Raw genomic sequence first — 21,726 nt, 5'->3', positions numbered from 1 at the left:
GTGGATTTTAATATTCTGAGTCCATGTTGTTTTTGTACTCCAAACCCACAACAAACCCACAAGAAGCCTTTGAAATATTAATGTATAAGTTTCTTTAACATGTCACAGTGTTTTTCCTTTGACTTTTGGTGTTGCAGAGTTTTGCAACAATGATTCACATTTTTAGACATTTTGGTGTTCGATCCCTCATATTTTCATCAGTATCGAACTGAATTTCTTTCCAGCTAAAAGACGAAGACTTTCTGCCATCAAAGGTTTACATCTCTTTGCATTGTTCTGCATCTTGTGGCTCCATTATGAACTTTCCGTTTCAGTTTGGCCATCAACCTTTTCATTTGCCTCGTTTGATTTCTAATTACTCTGGTAAACCCAGAGCTTCTGGATTTTGTTGAGTTAGCATGTTGGGGCAGTTTGCAAAAGCTCAGATGTGGCAAAGTTTTATGGTTTGATTGAAAGAGGATCCAGCATATAAGGTTTTGAATCACAGCTTAGGTGTTATTGATTTGTATTGAAATTTCTATCAACTTTAAGTTGTTTTGCAAAACCATCAACTATTTTGGGAGTAGTGTATTATGCTGAGCATGTGTAACACATGCATTTTCTATGTTTTTAATTTTTGTTTTGTTTTTGTGTGTGCTTCGTTCCTTCCATCACCCATTTGTGTTTCACATTGGTCTTGTTTCACTTCTTGGAAAAAATATCTTTACCTGAGTGATTTTGTTTTGTTAAGCAACCCTTTTTGTGTCAAGTTACTTTTGATTTGACTCAGTCTTTAGTCAAAGTCCTGTCATTTATTTCAAATTTAACCATTATATTCTTCTCTCTTGAAGGCTTTCACCTATATGGCATGCAGAATGCGGTTCCTCAGCTTATTTGAGTTTGCTTTGTTTTGCAGGTCAAGATCTCTACCTTTTTCTTTGCGTGAAGATACCTTTCTGCTGTGTGAACCATCTTTTAAACCACCACAAATATGTCCTGGCTTTTACGTGCGATGGGAGCATCCTTGCACTCAGACACATACCAAACATCACCCTGGCTGCTGCTACCTGTACATGTGGGATTTGTGTGTGTGTGTGTGTGTGTGTGTGTGTGTGTGTGTGTGTGTGTGTGTGTGTGTGTGTGTGTGTGTGTGTGTGTGTGTGCGTGCATGCTTGCGCTCAAGGGTACGTGTGTGTGTGTGTGTGTGTGTGCATGTGTGCGTGCTGATTTAAGTTTCTGATTGACATAGGTGTCAGTTATAAAAAGAATTCATAAAAAATAATTTCACTCTGGACAGACAACAGCCAGGCTGTAGAGTTTCAGTGGGTGTCAGAAGGCACTGATTGTCTGTTCCCATGTAAAAGACTGGATCGATCTGTGGTGGTTTACATGATGGTTTTCATAGGAAGGAAGGTATCTTTAACATGTTGATTTATGCGCTGGATTGTTCTTGACAAATGACTTGGTATGCTCCTCGGCTTTCTTGTATACTGGTCGACCCTCCTCCCTCTCCTCCCCATTCCCATTGCATCCTGGTTGTATTTTACTTTGGTGGTTATGGGTTGGTGTTGGTTTGCCTCCAATGGCCTTGCTGGGGATTGTTCTTTAGATGTTGTGCATGACATACGTTTCTGCAGTGATTGTCACTTTGGTTTTGCCTTTCAGTTTCTAAGCATTTTTTGTTTATGGGTAATTAAATTTTAATGAGTGCAACTTATGGCAGGTAGTCAGGTATCTGCAAATCCCAAAACCCACTGAAGCTGGGCTTCTGTGTTCAAAAGTTTGATGTCATGGAAGTGCACAGTGAAACTGTAAACCTTTTGTTTTATGGCTTTTAACCTTTAGCCATATATAGGGTGTTATTTGTGTTTGAACAGCACTAGTTGTGACAGAATAGTAAAAACATTTTTTAACAAGGAAATTCCTTAGCTTTAAAAAAGAAATTTCACTCCTTTGGGCAGCACTTTAGTGGCAGCCTCTGCATTATTATGGGGTTAGAAGTGAACGTTATTTTATGAAATCTTTGTGTATATACGTTTATGTGTTGATTGGTAGCTTTGTTTCTATTTATTGGTATGGTTACTGGTTTCTGGTGTAAACAATTATTGTCTTGATTAACTCAATGAAGGCTTTCAATACTTTTTTGTTTATAAATCTTTAATAGAGTCAGTGTTTGTGGTCATGGAATTTCCATTTATGTATGCTTTAACATTAGCGTGATAATCGCATTGTGGTTCATGTTCATACTTCAGTGTATGCTTGGGTTAGATGGAGAACATGAGTTTGCTGTGAAAATATGAAGTGTGTATTCAAAGCAGAAAAGAAAGCTGTTAAAATCAGAAGTTTGTGCCTTGTGGTGATGCTTTTTCTGAAAATAGCAATTTGTACTCCCGTGTGTCATAGTACCTGCATGGCAAAGTAGCTTAGCTCTCAGGAATGTGCATGGCAATTGTATTTTGTGTCAACAAGTGCATGATGTACAAGGTTCAAGCTGCTCGCATCTGACCAAACAAGGAAGCTTATTAAGCATGTCCTCAAAATATGCGCTGCTGCTAAGGTCTGTGTTCAGTGCTGCTTTGTGGTCGTAATGGCAGAACTATTTTCAGAAATCTCAAAATTTTCTATGGGTTTCCATTGACTTTCTTTAAGATAAAAAAACCAAATTAAATAAATATGCTATTGAAAGAGGACAGAATTTGCTATGAAGACGGTCAGGAATAACTTTCACAGGAATACATGTAATTTGTCACAAAACCAGCTGATGAACATTAGATCTTTTATTTTGACTTGAAAAATCTGACAAGAATGCTAAATAATCCCGTTCCCTAACAAAATAAAACAGTGTAGAACTAATATGAAATAAAATAGTTTTAATCGTATGTGAAAGTAAAGAAAGAACTTGAAACAGGTGAAAAAACCGAAAAAAGGGCGAAGCTCATTATGATAACCACTCCATTACTCAGTTGACATTAGCATAAGTAAATAAACACTAAAACAAGTGTTTGTAATTTTTGTTTGTCCGCTTATAGCAAAACCTTCAGCAGAACAGCCAAGGCTCTCAGCTTCAGAGGCGTAACTCGTCCAAAACTGCCACCTCGCCAAATTCCTCCCCCTCCAAATCTTCCAATGTGCAACGCAGCCGTTCAATGCACTCTACCTGTCAACCAGACGGTGACAAATCCACCCCCGCACCCACCTTCCAACCCTCTTCCACCACCCCTACCCCAGCAGCCGCGGTGGTCTACCGCGGTGGTGTCAACCGCTCGCTAAGCAACAGGGTGGAGGTACGTCCCGCTTCGGTCGGCAGCGTCAACGGTGTGCTGTCTAACAGTAGAACCACCCCGGCAGCCGGTAATAGGGTGAGTTTGGGCTTCGTCCCAGGTGTCGCTTTGTCCCCCTCCCTCTCATCCCTTAACATCCAGCCCCAACCTCGGGTGATGGGCGGCGCAGGCCTAAACGAGCAGCAGAAACTTCGTAGTCGTTCCCAGATTCTAATCACGCCTTCCCCCGCTTCCTCACAACCTGTACAAAGTAGTTCACCAACGCCTCCCCCCAATGCTTCCTCCTCCCCCCCACTCACACACGCTTCCTCACAACCCATGCTAGACGCTTCGTCCTCGCACGGTCAAGGGTCAGCTGACTCACCCCCAGGCTTGCCCAGCGTCCGGCAGCTAGCGCAGACGTTTGGGGCCAAGGTCGGTACCGACCATAGCAAACCCGCTTCTAACTACCGCCCTGTAATCCGGGCGCAGAGCATGGCGACCTCGGACGCTTCACGTAGACCCAACCTCATGGCTCAGTCTTCTGCTTCTCCCAAGGTGAACGGGGTTCCCTCCTTAACCGCCGGGGGCAGAGTTCAAGGTCAGTACGTCAAGCGAAACGCAGCAACGAAAGCACCTGGGATCACTACCACACCAGCGACATCCGCCACCAACGGCCAGACGGAGTTGGAGAAGGCACACTCTAGGCTTCGGACACCGAGGGACATCAACCTCTTACCGGACAAACCCTCAACCCCTGCTTCAACCACGTTAAGTTCTCCCAGGGTCCATAACGGTGACAGAGAAGTGAGCTATTTCACCACCAACCTGGACAGGAAGAAATCCAGCAGCAGCATTGTGCTGGGCCAGAAATCGGACTTTGACGATGACGTTGACAGTGCCTCGTCCGCTTTCGGACGCCCCTCCTCTCCCTCTCAGGGGATGCAACTCAGCCCGTTACGCAAAGCACAGTCGCGGGAAGAGTTGTACGCCATTGAGAGCAGAGCGCGTGTGCAGAAAGGCGCTCTGCTGAAAGAGATCGGCGGCAAAAAGACAGATTCTGCGGAGGAGGATGCTTACAACGCAATGCCGGTCAGCGGTCAGTGGGGACTGAAGGGAGTCAGCCTCCTGGCACAGAGACTACAAAAAGGTAAGATGTTTCTTCCATTTATGGCATCTGTCATAGGCAGCTTCTTTAGTTTGTGACCTGAGCGTGTGACTTTTTTTTTTTAGATGATGTGTATATTAGAAACAAATCCAAAAACAAAGAGACTGCCATCGTTCCAAAATTAAAAGACCTTAAAAGACCGTTGGGTCGATATATTTGTGATTGTAACGTGATTGTAACGTATTTGTGACCGCAACACAGTGGCCTAGTCGTAAGGCGTCCGCCCAGTGAGCGGGAGGTCGTGGGTTCGAACCCCGGCCGGGTCATACCTAAGACTTTAAAATTGGCAATCTAGTGGCTGCTCCGCCTGGCGTCTGGCATTATGGGGTTAGTGCTAGGACTGGTTGGTCCGGTGTCAGAATAATGTGACTGGGTGAGACATGAAGCCTGTGCTGCGACTTCTGTCTTGTGTGTGGCGCACGTTAAATGTCAAAGCAGCACCGCCCTGATATGGCCCTTCGTGGTCGGCTGGGCGTTAAGCAAACAAACAAACAAACGTATTTGTGTCAATAACTTACCTTTCTTGTTTTTTGATATTGAAAAAAAACGTTTTACTCTTCCTGGTAGAGTCGAACCTGCCCACCTCTCGATAACACATGCCCATAACGACCATCCCAAAAATCCACAACCAAATTTTTCCTTGTATATATATTCAACTTTCCATGGCGACCACATAATTTATCACTAATGACCGCTTTGTTTCCTTCCCTTGAGTGGTCGTAATAAACTGGTTTGGACAGTATTGGGTATTGACTTTTGCTCAGGTGTAATATTATATATATCTGTTTAGGGATTTTTCAATTGGATTTATAACACACTTGTTTTTCATGTGTTTAAAAGGTGAAAAAGATTTGTCTCTATTGAAATTGAAATGGGGTCCTGAACTGAAGTTGCTGCTTGTGGCAGCTGCTGATCGATTGTACTCTTTATAGAAGGAAATAATACTATGTTAAATATATGCATGCAACACATTCCTTCTGTGTGTGTGTGTGTGTGTGTGTGTGTGTGTGTGTGTGTGTGTGTGTGTGTGTGTGTGTGTGTGTGTGTGTGTGTGTGTGTGTACCCGCCGTGTGTGCATGTACACGTGTGTGTGGGTGTGTGTTTTCATACTTATCCTTGATCCATGACTAACTCAACATCTTTATCAAATGCTGGTTGGTCTTCTGTGGTTTACCAATGTAAGATAAGCAATGACTTCATTGTCAAGTGAATGACACTGGGAATGAAAGCACAGCCTGTTAAGGAGTACACATTGCGCGAGGGAGGTCAGATTTGTCAGGTTGTGGGAAACCAAGGGAGAGAAGTCATACGTTCTTGTTGTACACTGGATTAGTTACTTCCCTTGATGTGTTTGATACGCACCTTCACGCACACACTGAACACACACGCTGCGCACACTCACACGCACGTGCGCGAGCGGTACATGCACATGCGCACACGCACACACACATTGCACACACACACATGCACACGCGCACACACACACACACACACACACAGGGCCGGACCCAGGGGGGGGGGGGGGGTTCCAGGGGTTCCGGAACCCCACCCCTGGAAAAAGCTTGTACCTTGCTTTGAGTGGGGTTTTTTTGTTTTGTTTTTTTAAATAAATTTTGTGTGTGTCTCTAACAAATTTTATTCAATGTGAAATCCGATGAGAAAAAGGTACCCCCCCCCCCCCCCCCCCCCCCACCAACCGTCACACTGATAGGCCTTAACCCTCAAAACAAGGCCCAGAATGCACAGATTTTAACCGTTTTTCAAAAATTTACGGGGGAGCATGCCCCCGGACCCCTCTTGTGGCTTCGCCACTTCGCTGATTTGCCCCCCAAAAAAAGGAGGAACCCCCCCTTACAACTCATTTGGTCCGGCCCTGCACACACACACACTGACACACACACACTACAATAGTAACACCCGACGCATTCGTCAGTGAACACATCAAAGCATGCAGTGCCAGTGGTTACGAGAGAGAGAGAACTGTGTCGACAGATTTATAATCTGTGCGTGTGCATGAAAATCATCTGACCAGAAATCTATTTCTTCTACATGTACTAAGAACTGATCAGATCAACATCCTTGTTGATTTCCATGAATGATAATCTCCCTGAGATAACCTTTCGCTGCGGTTGAATTAGTTTTACTACCCCCAGCGTAACCATCAGCCACTCAGCACTTGAATCGGGCCGTTGCATATGTGGGACACTTCAGCAAGAAATTACTCTTTCCATGCAGGCTGGTTTACTGTGTAAATTATTACCACAGAAGCCTGCACGTGATGCGGCAATCTTTGCGCGAAACTGATCAATAACACTGCTATGTGGCCTCTCTTTTTTAGAGACCCGACACGCTCTGATAGCAGTGATCAGTCAACCTGAACGTGGGCATTTCTGAAACCGTATTTAGCGGAGGAGAACTTACGTAGAAGGGTTGAATCAATACTGTAGGAATGGCGGATTGTGTAATGATGGGATTGAGATGTGTGTGTGTTGGTTGGGTGGGGGTATTTTGTGTGTGTGCTACGGAGTGTGTGTGTGCGTGCGTTCGTGCATGCGTACGTGTTAGGACATTATGAAATAATATAGTAGGCCTACTCAGTCGTTAGGTTAGACAGTAATTCGTAGCCGACTCTGGAGTACTCCCTCTCCCCCTCCCCCCCCCCCACACACACACCCACACACACTACACATTCACATTCACAGATAAACATTTACAATCAGAAACGCACACCACGATGTGCCGATGTGTTCTGAGAGTGTGTCAGTTTTTATGTGATGTTATAAGAACAATTTCTGTTTGTTACATTGAATATATTGAATTGAATTGAATTGAATATTATCAAATTCTATGTACTCTGCTATAATCTGGATATCTGAACCAAAGTATACACATATACATGTATAGATAAAAATAGAAACAATATCATGAACAAGGTGTGAGGTATGGTTACCTGAAGTCAGTGCAGAAACCACTATGTGCAGTTCAGCGTAGGCTACCACATAATTAGCTTATTCTGAAACATGTACTCTATCGTATTTATTTTGTAGATCAATAATTGTATTCCTTGCTTACATTTGGTTTTCAATCAGGGCCGGACCAAGTTCGTTTGAGGGGGAGGGGGGGGTTTCCAACTGAAGGCAGGGGTCCAAAGTCCACATTTTTTTTCTCTGAGAGGTACATTGGATGGCCAGGCCCCCCCCCCCCCCCCCCCCCCCCAGATCCGGCCCTGTCAATGGTGAAGAATGTGAATGTTGACACTGCACTTATCCCGAACTCGCCGAGTGTTATGCATCGGTCAATATTTGCGTTGACATCGAATTTCGATTCGGAGATTGAAATAGTCGGGTCTTTTCATGAGCTGTATGTATTCATTTCATCGTTTCTGTTTGTGTTTTAAAACTCACGGCATTACACTATATGGACGAGTATTCAAAGTCTGTGCAGTGAGCTGAGCGAAAAGTGACCCCCCTTTTTTGTTTTATTAGAAATGCGTATTCAGTAGGTCTTTTCTGTTTGCGTTTTCAAAATCATGGAATTAAAATGCGAAGTCCGTGCCGTGAATTTGCAGAGGGGGGACCCTTTTCTGGAGAATTCGTGCCCCTTTCAAAGTAGAAATGAAGTTTGTTTAGTGCACTCCGTGCTGATTTATGGCACAAGAGTATTCTCTGTATACTGTGGACTTTTGATTTCAGTTTACCTATTCTTTTCGAGTGTTAGTGTCGTGGGCCTTTTCGTGTTTACTTTGACTGTCTCCACATGTGTGCTTTGTTGGCGGAACTGTATTGAAAGGAAGTGTGCTGGGGTTTTGAAAGGGCTTTTGTGGTGTATGGTTCGGTTAGCTGGCGTCAAAAAAGGTAGTGGGGTAGTCAGCAGAAGTTCTTTGCAAGTCCGCCCATTTACAGTCTACCTAGACTATTTACGTTTTGCAGATTTTTCAGAAACGCTGACTAGAAGTTACTTGTTAGTATTTATGTTGTTGTTGTTGTTGTTGTTGTTGTACAACGCTGCAGTTAGTAGCTTGAATTTAGCTTTTGAATGTAATTTGCAGCTAGCTGTCGATATCCCCCCCCCCTTTCTCTCTCTCTCTCTCTCTCTCTCTCTCTCTCTCTTTCTCCCTTACCCTCTTCCTCCCTTCAGCCCCCCCCCCCCCTCTCCCCGCCCGAAGAAGCTACGATTATCTTCTTTCAAGATAAATGACCTATCGGTGGTTGACAATATCAAAATCCAAGCCCTTACTTTTGTGCTGTTTACGTCAAAGTTTGTCCGTCTAATTTTGCAGAAGAGGGTCACCCTTGCACAGACTTTTTGTTTTAATGCCATGACTTTAAAAACGCAATCAAATAAGACCCACTGACTACTATTTTCAAACCAAATCGTAAACACTACAGCTTTGACTCTTTGGCCTTAAAAAATCACTGTTACTGCAACTGAAAGTGGAGACAAACTCCTACACGGTCATCCATATGATAACTTTTTTAAGTGCGATTAAAACTTTCTGTTCGACCTAAAATATGTTTAGCTGCCACAATTCGGAATTTCCTTTTTCTGAGGTCTCCATACACTTGAATACATGTTAAATGACAAAGTTTCAAACGAAACTGTTATGTGGGCCAGATTGTATCGTTCTTTCAGAACCGTTGTACCGTAGAGTTAGTTGACATTAGATGTACTTCTCATGCACTTCCAGTTTCAGTTGAGTCACAGATCAAAGGTGTAACAAGAAGGGCAAAGCCCATACGACTCACATGCTTTACACATTTTTCCTACCAAAATACATGTGACCTTGACCCAAGGTCAAGGTCATCCAAGGTCATGCAACACAAAGCTGTTAATTCAAGACATAGGAAGTACAATGGTGCTTATTGGCTCTTTCTACCATGAGATATGGTCACTTTTAGTGGTTCACTACCTTATTTTGGTCACATTTCATAAGGGTCAAAGTGACCTTGACCTTGATCATATGTGACCAAATGTGTCTCATGATGAAAGCATAACATGTGCCCCACATAATTTTTAAGTTTGAAACAGTTATCTTCCATAGTTCAGGGTCAAGGTCACTTCAAAATATGTATACAATCCAACTTTGAAGAGCTCCTGTGACCTTGACCTTGAAGCAAGGTAAACCAAACTGGTATCAAAAGATGGGGCTTACTTTGCCCTATATATCATATATAGGTGAGGTATTCAATCTCAAAAACTTCAGAGAAATTGGGAAAAATGTGAAAAATAGCTGTTTTTTAGGCAACATTTATGGCCCCTGCGACCTTGACCTTGAAGCAAGGTCAAGATGCTATGTATGTTTTTTGGGGCCTTGTCATCATACACCATCTTGCCAAATTTGGTACTGATAGACTGAATAGTGTCCAAGAAATATCCAACGTTAAAGTTTTCCGGACGGACGGACGGACGGACGTCCGGACGGACGGACGGACGACTCGGGTGAGTACATAGACTCACTTTTGCTACGCATGTGAGTCAAAAATAACTTACCTTTCTTGTTTTTTGAAAGAATTAATGAAAGAACATAAGGCGGAAGGCAGAAAGACAGTAAAGACGGGTTTTCTGAGAACTTTCTGAACAAAAACTTTCAGAAAGAAAAGAAAAGGACGAGGATGCACAACTGAATAATTTTACATCATGTCTCCTGCTGCTCTTCTTTTGACCATATTATTTTTACGCTATCACATAAACAAAGCCAAATAAAATAAGAGATTGCAATTACTGTAAGTAACTAATCTCTGTGCAGGCATTTTGTGACACCACCTTAAAATATGACTCACTCGTGCATTCGTCAATGCCATTTCAAAGGAGGTGACACGCATCGATCTCTTAATCGGAACTTTATCAATAGTTGTTTTTTGTGGATTATGGAAATTGGTGTTGTGGTTCAACTGCGCATTATTCCGACCACAATCATTTTTTTTTTTTTTTTTTTTGGGGGGGGGGGGGGGAGGGAGGGGTAGTACGTGTATGTGATTATAAGGTCTTCGACTCGGTGCACAACGGCTATTCATTGAAACACGAATGAGTGCAATGAAGTCTACATCTTTATGTTTTTATTTTCCCTTTTTACTGACACATTGACACCCATTATGACTGAAAACTTTCGTTGTGGCTGCGAGCTAGAATTGGATTTGCAGGTCTTTGCATTTTGCGGTATCTGTGGTGTAGATTGCCAATTATGGCAGTGTGTTGCTCCATTTTTACTATCACCTGTTGGCCTGCGTTGACTCTACAGAGGGAAGGCTAGAGAACGGGGTAGTAGAACTCGGAGTAGACCTGTAACGTTACCAGCGATACTGCATGGAACCGATGGACGTTGTGGCTAGCAAAGAGATAATGGCAAGGTTACTTTTTTTATACACTTTTTACTATATCTGCGTTCAAACACGATCATTTACATTGTCATTTGTTGGGCTTCTGCCTGCTTTTGAAGAATCACAGGCATACGCGCACAAGCAGACACACACACATACACACGCGCACACACATACGCGCGCGCGCACGCACGCATGCCCCCCCCCCTCCCACCACCCAAATACCCACACATCCAGGCATTTCCCAAACCACTCAAGGTACAAACCGATCACTTTTTCATTACCGAAAAAAGTATTCACTCTCCCTGCATAATTTATCAATCAGCAGGGAAATGTACCGATCTGCCCTGACCTCATCAAGGCGGGCTTGCAAATGGCTCGACCTCCCTCTGCTGCGGACAAGTTCTTTCGTCAGCTGGGCCATCACGCGAAGGGCTGATCTCGGTCACTGGCACTGTACAATAATGGTATGAAGTGTACTTTGGGGGTCCAGGCTTCGTGGTGGTCGTCTATTGTCTGTGTACAGATGGCGGTGTGTGTGTGTGTGTGTGTGTGTGTGTGTGTGTGTGTGTGTGTGTGCGCGCGCGGTAAAGCTCTCCTGTTTTTATTTTATTTTTATTTTTTTAAAATTTGTTTGTTGTTTTAAAATTAACGTCGAAAGGTTGCTGGGTTGGATTGTCAAAGCCATGGTCCTTCTGTGTGTAGCTGGTTTAGTTGCTCTCATGCATGTAGTCAGTTGTAAATTCTGTGTATTAGGGTATATATATATTTGGTAAATTGACACAAAGTTTGCAATTGAAAAGATCTTGAAAACTCTATTTATTGCCCTTTCCGTTAGCCAAGTTTCTGATTTTGTTTGCTGGTCAATCAAATAAAATGTTCAGAACATTAAATTTTGTTATATTAAAAATTAGGACCAACTAGCAAAGGTGAACTGAGTTCATTTTATTTTAGTGCTCGCCGCGAAATTTCTGTTTTTTTCTCTCCATTTTCGCACATGTATATATGGCAGATTGTCGGTATGTGTATTTATTGATGTTGTTCAGAGGAACGTTTCAGTTGTTTTTTTGGCTTTCAAATTAGTTTTGTCTTTGTACAGTTTCCAATTAGCTTGAAATCAAAGACTTTGAATCATTTCTGATTACTTTCCGAAGTGATTAGTGCACACACTATCCGATTATTGCACTGGAATTAGCCTCCAGAAAAGAAAAAGAAGAAAACAGAGATTATTCTTTTTTCTGCCGTAGAAGCGATTTGTGACTTCTCTCTGGGGGTTTAATATTCCACAGGATGTTGTCCGACCAAAAGTTTTGCGTGAACACAAAACTAGCCATCGGCAGTAATGAGGGCACTGGTCCTGATCGGTATCGATTGCTGATGCTTGACTGGGGCGCCAACGGGTGCAAGTGGCAGAGTGGACACATGTTGATGCTGCAATTTGCTGTATCATGGCGGATTAGGGGGGGTAAGGGGGGGGGGGGGGGATCGGTACCTTGACCGTAGGCTGACCGTAGGCTTGTTCGGATCATGCCAAGTGCAGTGTTGTTCCCAGAATCAGAGGACAGTATGTCAGTTGGACATAGATTGGAAATATGTACAGGCAAATGTCCTTAGTACAAAAACATGGTTTGTCGAAACACCTCAGAGAAATCAAAACGGTCGACAGTCCAGAGGTAAGACCAATGCTTCAGATTAAAAAAGTATGGCTGAGTGTGTGTGTGTGTGTGTGTGTGTGTGTGTGTGTGTGTGTGTGTGTGTGTGTAAAAAGTTAACCCTTGTAGTCTTGATGCCGTTTCTGTATTTCTCCCAAACACACTCTACTGTTTCTGTCTCTCTTTTCTACTCGTCCTGACAGCAGGATGGTTCAGGAACAAATTAGCGTCCTACCAGAACACGGAATATAATCAGTTGATGGCATCTGTTCTGGTAATTCTATGAACGGTTAGTTTTTTGCCAAATGCTTTTACCGTGTCCCTCCGGGCATCATATCGGCAGAACCCAAGATCGGATGATTGCCTCACAAATACAGCATCGCAGAACTGGAATAAAACTGCGACGTTACAAAGTCTGGGAAAATAGGATGTTGTTTGTGGTGCCTTGATCGTTGACTCGGCTGCGGGAGGTTTTAGCTCACTTCAAGACGCTTCCGACGTGAGTGTCTCTACCACAAGTCCCGTGGATTGGTGGCGAACTGAGTAGCGGGCAGCAGCCGGACACAATTTTTCTGTAAACGTTTACCATCATATAAATTAGAATGTGAACCGCTTTCGTTTTTGGCATGTTTGAGAATATGGGAGATGGCAGACTTGTGTGTTTTTATCAAAACTTAACACACTGCGCAGGAATTTCTTTTTACATTTAGTCAAGTTTTGACTAAATGTTTTAACATTGAGGGGGAATCGAGACGAGGGTCGTGGTGTATGTGTGTCTGTGTGTGTGTGTCTGTGCGTGTGTGTGTGTAGAGCGATTCAGAGTAAACTACTGGACCGATCTTTATGAAATTTTACATGAGAGTTCCTGGGTATGATATCCCCAGACGTTTTTTTCATTTTTTCGATAAACGTCTTTTATGTTTGTGGATACAAAGCGTGAAGACTTTGACCATACATATTAGCAGCATTTCAAATGCCAAACGAATCAACAAAACATATTTTTGGAAACAGTCATGACTGACGTCGAAGCATCTAGCATAACGTACCTGCAGCTAAAAACGTTCGCGGCCGATTTAACGGGGTGCTGATGGACGTTCTGAATGATGGCTGCATGATCTTTGCCATGACGATTGCGATTAGACCGTTGTTTTGCTTCCCTCTCTCTCTCTCTCAGGACCGCCAATTCAGCTTTGTCTTCCTCCTGTCACTCTGTCCAGGGGCTTTCAACGCAGGACTGTTTTGGTCTGTATCTATTGCGCAACATGTGCCACTGCCAGGCAGGGGTTGTTGCAAGGTTGAAGATTTTGGGATCTGATACGGATGAATTGCGCTGTTGTTTCTGATGCCTTATTGACCGACATTTTTGGGTTATTGCTGTATTTGTTGGTTATGCTTCTCTTAGTATTTTAGCCCCGTTGGGTTCTCTATGCTATAGAGTTGAGTATAATTAATTGTCAGTGCGCAAAGTTAAAGATACGAGAATGTTATTCCGTCGGCTTCCAGCATTGCTTCTATTCCCCCTTTTGTGTCGACATTGCTGCCGTTGTTAGGATCGATTCGTGATGCATTTAGGATATATATATGTGTATCCATATTCAGCCAGCTTTCTTGTTCAAAAACTCATTGTGAGAAAGTGCGCCTTCTTACGTCAGAAGGGCTTTGTGCCTTCAATCCCAAATGTTATAAAGACTTGCCGCCTCTGCAGCTCTGATAGAAAGCAGCCTTTGCTGTAAGGGTAAAAGCTAATGTTGTATCAATAATTTTGATCGAATTCCGTCTCGACCCTGTCAAACAACAAAAGAACCATGCATTTAGGGAACATTGCCGTCAAAAGCGCACGCAAATCGTAATTGAAGAAGTGTGTTTTGCATTGTTGAAATTGTTATGCTGGCCGATTGTTTCCTAGATAGATCAGATTTTTTCTGATTTAAAAGAATTTGAGAGAAAGGGAAAGTTCATGTGAGAGAATGAAAACTGCTGGTCGTTAAAAGCCACGGGTTTTGATAGGAACGTATCTGCTATTGCTGCCTCTTGTTTTACTTTGACGTTTTACTGGCGTATGAATAATGAATGTGGTGTCTTTCTTTTTTTCTTTTTTTTTCTGTCGCTGTTTCGTACTCTTTTTCTTCCTTTTCTTTTCTTTCTCTTTGTTTTGTCAAAGTGTCCCATGCGAGCAAGCCTGGCAGACACTTGCGCATGGCGCTGACATCCAATAGAATTCATGCATAAATATGCGCCCTTTAAATTGGTAACAGTTCACGTTGCATTGTTTTGGGTGTCGTGACTCAGCGAAAAGAAAACAGAACCCAGAACCGATAGAGTGATTCATGGAGCTTTTTCGTCAGCTTGGACGTTCACCAGAACACTGCCATTGCCCTCGACACCACCCCCCCCCCCCCCCTTCCATTCCCCTTCTGAGAATGTCAGATCAGTTTCAAGCCCCCCAGCCAATGACAGCAGGCGTATTGTTACACCCCCGTATATTGGGGGGGGGGGGGGGATGTATAGGTTTCACTTTGTCTGTCTGTCTGTTTGTCCAGACTTAGATTAGAACTCTGGTACTTATGGATCGATTGAGCTGAAATTTGGTGTGTAGGTTGGAATTGGGGTACAGACGGTGCTTGTCTCTGTTAATGCCCGGCCTCCGTCCGTTCTGTATCTTTCACTTGCAAATGTCAATATTATCAGGTCCTTTGTGATCATAAACGGTGCACATCCCCCCCCCCCCCCCCCCCCCCCCTCTGCAAAGTCGTCCATCTTCTTGTTCTGAGCTCCGAAATACTCTGGATAGATGGAGTGCACTTCTGTTACCGACGGAAGAAAGGGACACTCAGGGAGAAATTGTTTTATTTAAAATAACTGTCTCGGGAAACTTCCTTTCGCGTGGTGTTTTGTGAAGTGTTCTCTGCTGTAGCGTGACGGATGAGGGAACAGTGACATTTTTATGATGTACATGTCAGGATATGTGTTTCTGTGCGAAGTATGTTACGATTTTACATCCTCGAGGGCTGAATTTGCTTGCGCAATGTGGTAAAATGCAAACACGAATGCACATTATTTTGCGGTTACGGTGACATCTACGCATTGCGTTTTTGCTTTTTTTCTAAACAGTGTGTGAGAGTCCATTCCTTGTTTTTGTTTTGCTGTGATGTTATAACAGCAGGATAAATAAATGGTCGAAATTAAGAACTAATCAACAAGCAAACCTCTAGTTCAGATAGGATGCTTACAGTTTACTGAACCTCTCTGACTGCGATAAATCAGTAATTGCGCAGTTTGAAATAATTATGTTTACAACACAAGTCTCAGGTTTAAAAGCATTAATTTTGTAGGCGAACTCTGGATGCCTCTTCCCACTCGTGTTGTATACATGTGTGCGTCTGTATTTGGACAACGCGTTGCGACAAGCAAACAACTTTTGAATATTTATAACAAACGTTCTTCACACTTTGGGGCAAAAAGACAACAGAGGGCTTTATGGCAAACGAGCTTCTCTCAGCCATTGCACTAGCTTGAACAAATTAGTGACTTCTGTTTACTCGTATATGCTTCAGCAGCTACGTGTCACTGTTACGCTGATGATGAAAAAAAAAGAAGACAGGACAAAAATAATTTTAAATATAAACGAATGTTGTTCAAACTTTAGAACTTGAAAAAAGAACAGAAAAAAAGAAGCAAAAGCTGGCTTTATTCTGCTTGGCAAGCGAGTTTTAGCAAGCGCACTTGCTTGGACACATGATTGATTTCTTTGTTTCTTTTTTCTTTTTCAAAAATGATTGCATTTAATTTCCTGAAAATGTTACAATAATAAACTTCTTTCAGTGTTTTAATTTCTCTGATAACACTTGCTAGTTGGAGTCATCATGCATGTCACGATGATGTCACCCGAAGAAGGTCAGTGGGTGAACAAACGAGTGTCAAACTATGAAGTATCAACTATCTTTCAACTGTTAGGCCAAAAAGAAAAATATGTCTGTTTCCGGTAACATCGCCGAAAAAAATAGGGTTGGTCGGTGTTTTTTTTTTAAACCTTTTTCTTACGTTTTGTTACGTCTTTTTACGTGTTTATTTTTTTTTAAACGCTTCCTTAGTTTACTTACAATTATTTAGCACATGTTTTTGACCTAGATATATTGAAACTAAATAAAGTATACTTGACTTCATTTTTGAGTCACTTGAGAAAAAGTGACTCTATGTAATCGGTCAGTGTTAGTCTGTCCGGCCGGCCGTCCGGCCGGCCGTCTGGCCGGCCGTCCGTAGACACCACCTTAACGTTGGACTTTTCTCGGAAACTATCAAAGCGATCGGGCTCATATTTTGTTTAGTCGTGACCTCCAATGACCTCTACACTTTAACGATGGTTTCGTTGACCTTTGACCTTTTTCAAGGTCACAGGTCAGCGTCAAAGGAAAAATTAGACATTTTATATCTTTGACAAAGTTCATCGGATGTGATTGAAACTTTGTAGGATTATTCTTTACATCAAAGTATATTACATCTGTAGCCTTTTACGAACGTTATCAGAAAAACAAGGGAGATAACTAGCCTTTTCTGTTCGGCAACACACAACTTAACGTTGGGCTTTTCTCGGAAACTATAAAAGTGACCGGGCTCAAATTTTATGTGAACGTGACTCATTGTGTTGTGAATAGCAATTTCTTCCTGTCCATCTGATGCCTCATATAATATTCAGAACTGCGAAAGTGACTCGATCGAGCGTTTGCTCTTCTTGTTTATTTTTGTTGGTACGAAAAGCGAAAAAAACCTTTAGGGTCGGCGCTTAAAAATAGGGTCGGTCGGGTTACCGGAAACAGACATATTTTTCTTTTTGGCCTTAGCCTTTCGCGTTAAAACTATGAACATGCTGCAACTCACACTGGAACGAAGGAGATTGAGTTTGTGTCCTTTCAACTTTGTGCTGGTAACAAAACTCAAACATGAAGATGGTCAAAACAGGCTGTGCCTTGCTGGAAGGGAGACAACCGAAGCCGCCTAGTACTCCTCGCCACCCTCCTCCTCTCCCTCGCCCTCCACAGAGTCGATGCCCACCTCCTCGTAGTCCTTCTCCAGGGCCGCAAGATCCTCACGCGCCTCGGAGAACTCGCCCTCCTCCATGCCCTCACCCACGTACCAGTGGACGAAGGCGCGCTTGGCGTACATGAGGTCAAACTTGTGGTCGAGACGGGCCCAGGCCTCGGCGATGGCGGTGGTGTTGCTCAACATGCACACGGCACGCTGTACCTTGGCCAGGTCACCGCCAGGCACCACGGTGGGGGGCTGGTAGTTGATGCCCACCTTGAAACCAGTAGGACACCAGTCGACGAACTGGATGGTGCGCTTGGTCTTGATGGTGGCGATGGCAGCGTTGACGTCTTTGGGCACGACGTCACCACGGTACAGCATGCAGCAGGCCATGTACTTGCCGTGACGCGGGTCGCACTTCACCATCTGGTTGGCTGGCTCGAAACACGCGTTGGTGATCTCAGCCACAGAGAGCTGCTCGTGGTACGCCTTCTCGGCCGAGATGACGGGAGCGTAGGTGGCGAGGGGGAAGTGGATACGTGGATAGGGGACCAGGTTGGTCTGGAACTCGGTCAGATCCACGTTTAGGGCGCCATCGAAACGCAGGGAGGCCGTGATGGAGGACACAATCTGGGCGATGAGACGGTTGACGTTGGTGTATGTGGGCCGCTCGATGTCCAGGTTACGGCGACAGATGTCGTAGATGGCCTCGTTGTCCACCATGAAGGCGCAGTCTGAGTGTTCAAGGGTGGTGTGCGTGGTCAGGATGGAGTTGTACGGCTCCACCACTGCCGTTGAGATCTGTGGTGACGGGTAGATGGCGAACTCGAGCTTGGACTTCTTGCCGTAGTCTACAGAGAGGCGCTCCATGAGGAGGGAGGCGAAGCCAGAGCCCGTGCCCCCACCGAACGCGTGGAAGATGAGGAAGCCCTGGAGACCTGTGCACTGGTCGGCAAGTTTCCTGATGCGATCGAGCACGAGGTCGACGATCTCCTTGCCGATTGTATAGTGACCACGGGCATAGTTGTTCGCGGCGTCCTCCTTGCCCGTGATGAGTTGCTCGGGGTGGAACAGCTGGCGGTAGGTGCCCGTCCTCACCTCGTCAATGACTGTGGGCTCCAAGTCGACAAAGACAGCGCGGGGAACGTGCTTGCCGGCTCCAGTCTCGCTGAAGAAGGTGTTGAAGGAGTCGTCACCACCCCCGATGGTCTTGTCTGAGGGCATCTGGCCGTCAGGCTGGATGCCATGCTCCAGGCAGTACAGTTCCCAGCAGGCGTTGCCGATCTGCACCCCGGCTTGCCCCACATGTACAGAGATACACTCACGCATTTTTGCAAACGGATTAACAGTCGTTCAGTTGAATTGGAACGTGTAACGCGGTTCCAGATTCAAGACACGAATGACTGTCGCAGTTTGCCGATTTTAAAATGTTACCACAAGTTGTGACGTATCCTTTCTTTAAACAGCATGTTGATTGGATGAGATAAGTGTTTTGTCCTGGTGTTTCCATGATTCCCGAAATAAGCGTTCAACCAATAAAGGACCAACCCTTCTTTAAAAGTACGTGACATCGTCAGGTCGGGGCTAAAAAGGGCCACTTTGCATCGACTGCGGTGAGGAAATGACAGCATCAATGTGAATAATTCTTATGTGAAAAAAAAGAAGCTATCTTTCTACTTACAAACCGAGTTGTTATTCTTTGTGAGAGGCTTTGATGGTGGTAGTCGGAGAGCTTTGTTTAATGCAAGCAGAGCGCGTGTTGCTTGCCGTGGTGAGATTTGCAAAACGTGTGTCGCACACCTTGATTTTATATGCCTCGTTCAACTCCTCACGGCGTTTGCACCTGTTAACTGATCTTAATGTGTCATTGCTCAAACGAAAGTTGATTAAACGTAGAAGCACGTTGTAACAATCAGGTTTTTATTACTTGGTTGTTCGCATTCGTAAATTAAAGTAAAAAACTGATTTTTTTTTTTAAATCGAAATGATGTTACTTTGTCATTTGTTTATACAATCCTGACACATACCTCGTAAAAGTAGAATGCCCGCTCTTGTATTTGGTATATCTTGTGTCTCAGTCACTTTTTCTGCGCAGACCCCGTAGACAGAGATAGACAACGGCACCCTAAAAATAAGACGTCTTTTTGACGTAAAAAAGCGCCGAAAAGCACAAAATGTCCAACCTGTGTCACCACTTCCAAGCAGCATAGCTCAGCTTTGCCGCAGATTTGAAACCTCAGATAAACATTTCTAGCAAATCCAGCGCATTTACGTTTTGTGTATGTGCAGACTTTAACCAGAGATCATACTGTAGCAAGATCAATTCCTTCGCTTATCTGTTGTGACGTAAATACTGAACCAAGCAGATTTGCGGTTCCACTGTGACGTCTTTTTCGCTATTGCCGCTGAATGTTGAATGGATCCTCGATGTCTCACGTTCAGTCGTATGTGTGTGCAGATCTATTTGACTGAATCTAAACTTGCAATCCACCGTTTGTTGTTTGAAATTCGTTGTGCCACGTTATACTTTTTCGTGTCCTTCGTCAGTATGTATAGACAACAAGAGGCGAAGCCTTCAATGCTCACGTAAGAAATCGACAAACAGTAACACACACACACACACACACACACACACACACACACACACACACACACACACACACACACACACACACACACACACACACACACACAGAAAGAGCATAGGTGAAACTGTGCAAGAAAGCGAGACACTAGATCTAGATCTGTCTGTCTGCATGTAGCCTACTTACAGGGACACGACTGCCAACTAGTCTCGGCCCGCTCAAAAAAACAATGACCGAGACTTTCAGTAATTCCTTCGCGTGACGTCAAACCCTCTTACGTCATAATGTGACGTCAATGTAATGTGACGTCTTCAAATGTTAGAGTTTCTACCACATACATACATACGCACTGTAGACAGACAAAAGTTAGCATTGCATAGGCTACACTTACGTGAGCCAAAAACGACTTTAGGTAATGAATCCCACGGACAGATAAATGAGAAAGTAGACCCTCTAACTATCTCCCCCGTCATCACCTTTGCACAGCAAGCGCCTGTCTAAACCTGACGTGTGTGTGTGCGTGTGTGTATCTGTATACGTGTGTGTGTGTTTGTATGTATACAGTATCACTACAGCCGGACTTCACTGTGTCTATACATGTGTGTGTGTCGGTATGTGTGTGAAATCTACAAGCAATACATTACGAACATAAAACCAAAGTAAATGAAGACGGCATTTAGATCTAGTAGGCACATCGGATAAAGGAAAGGAGAAGGTGTTAGTCATTCCTCGGAAGAACGATCGAGAGGGGGGTGGGGGGGGGGGGGGGGCAGGGAGACAAAGAGAGAGGCAGGTTGGGGGTTCAAGGATCTGATCTTAGAAGAATGGTTTTCGTATTAACTTATAAGGCCAAGATAGGGCCTACACGATCGGTTTCGCCCGTACGTTTGAGCCGGACCGGACCGCCTCAAACTGACCACAAACCGACCGTGTGGCATCCGAACCGTACGTCTCACACGCTTGATAGCATCCGCCTCGGCCCGTCCGTTCGAAATACAGCTGGTGTGGCAAGCGTTCCGTTCCTCTGAGACGGCCAGGTTTGACCCGTCTGCCTCAAACGTATGTGCGAAACCGATCGTGTATCAAGCTCAGAAAGTTGAAAAGAATAGAGACACAGAAAAGCGTGCTATCCTGCTCAGCGCAACCGTTACCGCGCTATTCTGGCGAAAATAGATCTACAACATTTAGTCAAGTAGCTGTCGAACTTACAGAATGAAACTGAACGCAATGCCATTTTTCAGCAAGACCGTATACTCGTAGCATCGTCAGTCCACCGCTCATGGCAAAGGCAGTGAAATTGACAAGAAGAGCGGAGTAGTAGTTGCGCTAAGAAGGATACCACGCTTTTCTGTACCTCTCTTTGTTTTAACTTTCTGAGCGTGTTTTTAATCCAAACATATCATATCTATATGTTTTTGGAATCAGGAACCGACAAGGAATAAGATGAAAGTGTTTTTAAATTGATTTCGACAATTTAATTTTGATAATAATTTTTATATATTTAATTTTCAGAGCTTGTTTTTAATCCAAATATAACATATTTATATGTTTTTGGAATCACAAAATGATGGATGATAAGATGAACGTAAATTTGGATCGTTTTATAATTTATTTTTTTTTTTACAATTTTCAGATTTTTAATGACCAAAGTCATTAATTAATTTTTAAGCCACCAAGCTGAAATGCAATACCGAAGTCCGGGCTTCGTCGAAGATTACTTGACCAAAATTTCAACCAATTTGG

General features: G+C 43.8%; 3 protein-coding genes across 8 annotated transcripts in view; 1 reads left to right on the top strand and 2 right to left on the bottom strand.

Moving 5' to 3' along the window:
• The window catches only part of LOC138965076 (uncharacterized), a 109,980-nt gene that overhangs the window by 16,043 nt on the left and 72,211 nt on the right, over window positions 1–21,726 (top strand). For 2 of the 5 annotated variants that reach the window (XM_070337193.1, XM_070337192.1), the window contains exons 4-5: window positions 225–254; window positions 3,009–4,389. In XM_070337193.1, the coding sequence (XP_070193294.1) occupies window positions 225–254; window positions 3,009–4,389 (1,411 nt within the window). The remainder of the gene's footprint in view (window positions 1–224; window positions 255–3,008; window positions 4,390–21,726) is intronic. The other 3 variants (XM_070337195.1, XM_070337196.1, XM_070337194.1) reach the window with 3 other exon arrangements.
• The window catches only part of LOC138965081 (uncharacterized), a 97,960-nt gene continuing 85,334 nt past the window's right edge, over window positions 9,101–21,726 (bottom strand). The window contains exon 2 of one of the 2 annotated variants that reach the window (XM_070337206.1): window positions 9,101–9,514. The gene's annotated coding sequence lies outside the window, so the exon portion shown is untranslated. The remainder of the gene's footprint in view (window positions 9,515–21,726) is intronic. The other variant, XM_070337207.1, reaches the window with a different exon arrangement.
• LOC138965087 (tubulin alpha-2/alpha-4 chain-like) lies at window positions 16,721–19,376 on the bottom strand. Its single transcript, XM_070337220.1, has one exon. It carries the CDS (start codon window positions 18,725–18,727, stop codon window positions 17,369–17,371), a length of 1,359 nt encoding a protein of 452 aa, XP_070193321.1. The 5' UTR covers window positions 18,728–19,376; the 3' UTR covers window positions 16,721–17,368.

Source organism: Littorina saxatilis, linkage group LG4 (assembly GCF_037325665.1).
Source record: "Littorina saxatilis isolate snail1 linkage group LG4, US_GU_Lsax_2.0, whole genome shotgun sequence".
NCBI lineage: Eukaryota > Metazoa > Mollusca > Gastropoda > Littorinimorpha > Littorinidae > Littorina > Littorina saxatilis.
Note: the sequence above shows the minus strand (reverse complement) of the source record. Positions and strands in the feature narration are given on the sequence as shown.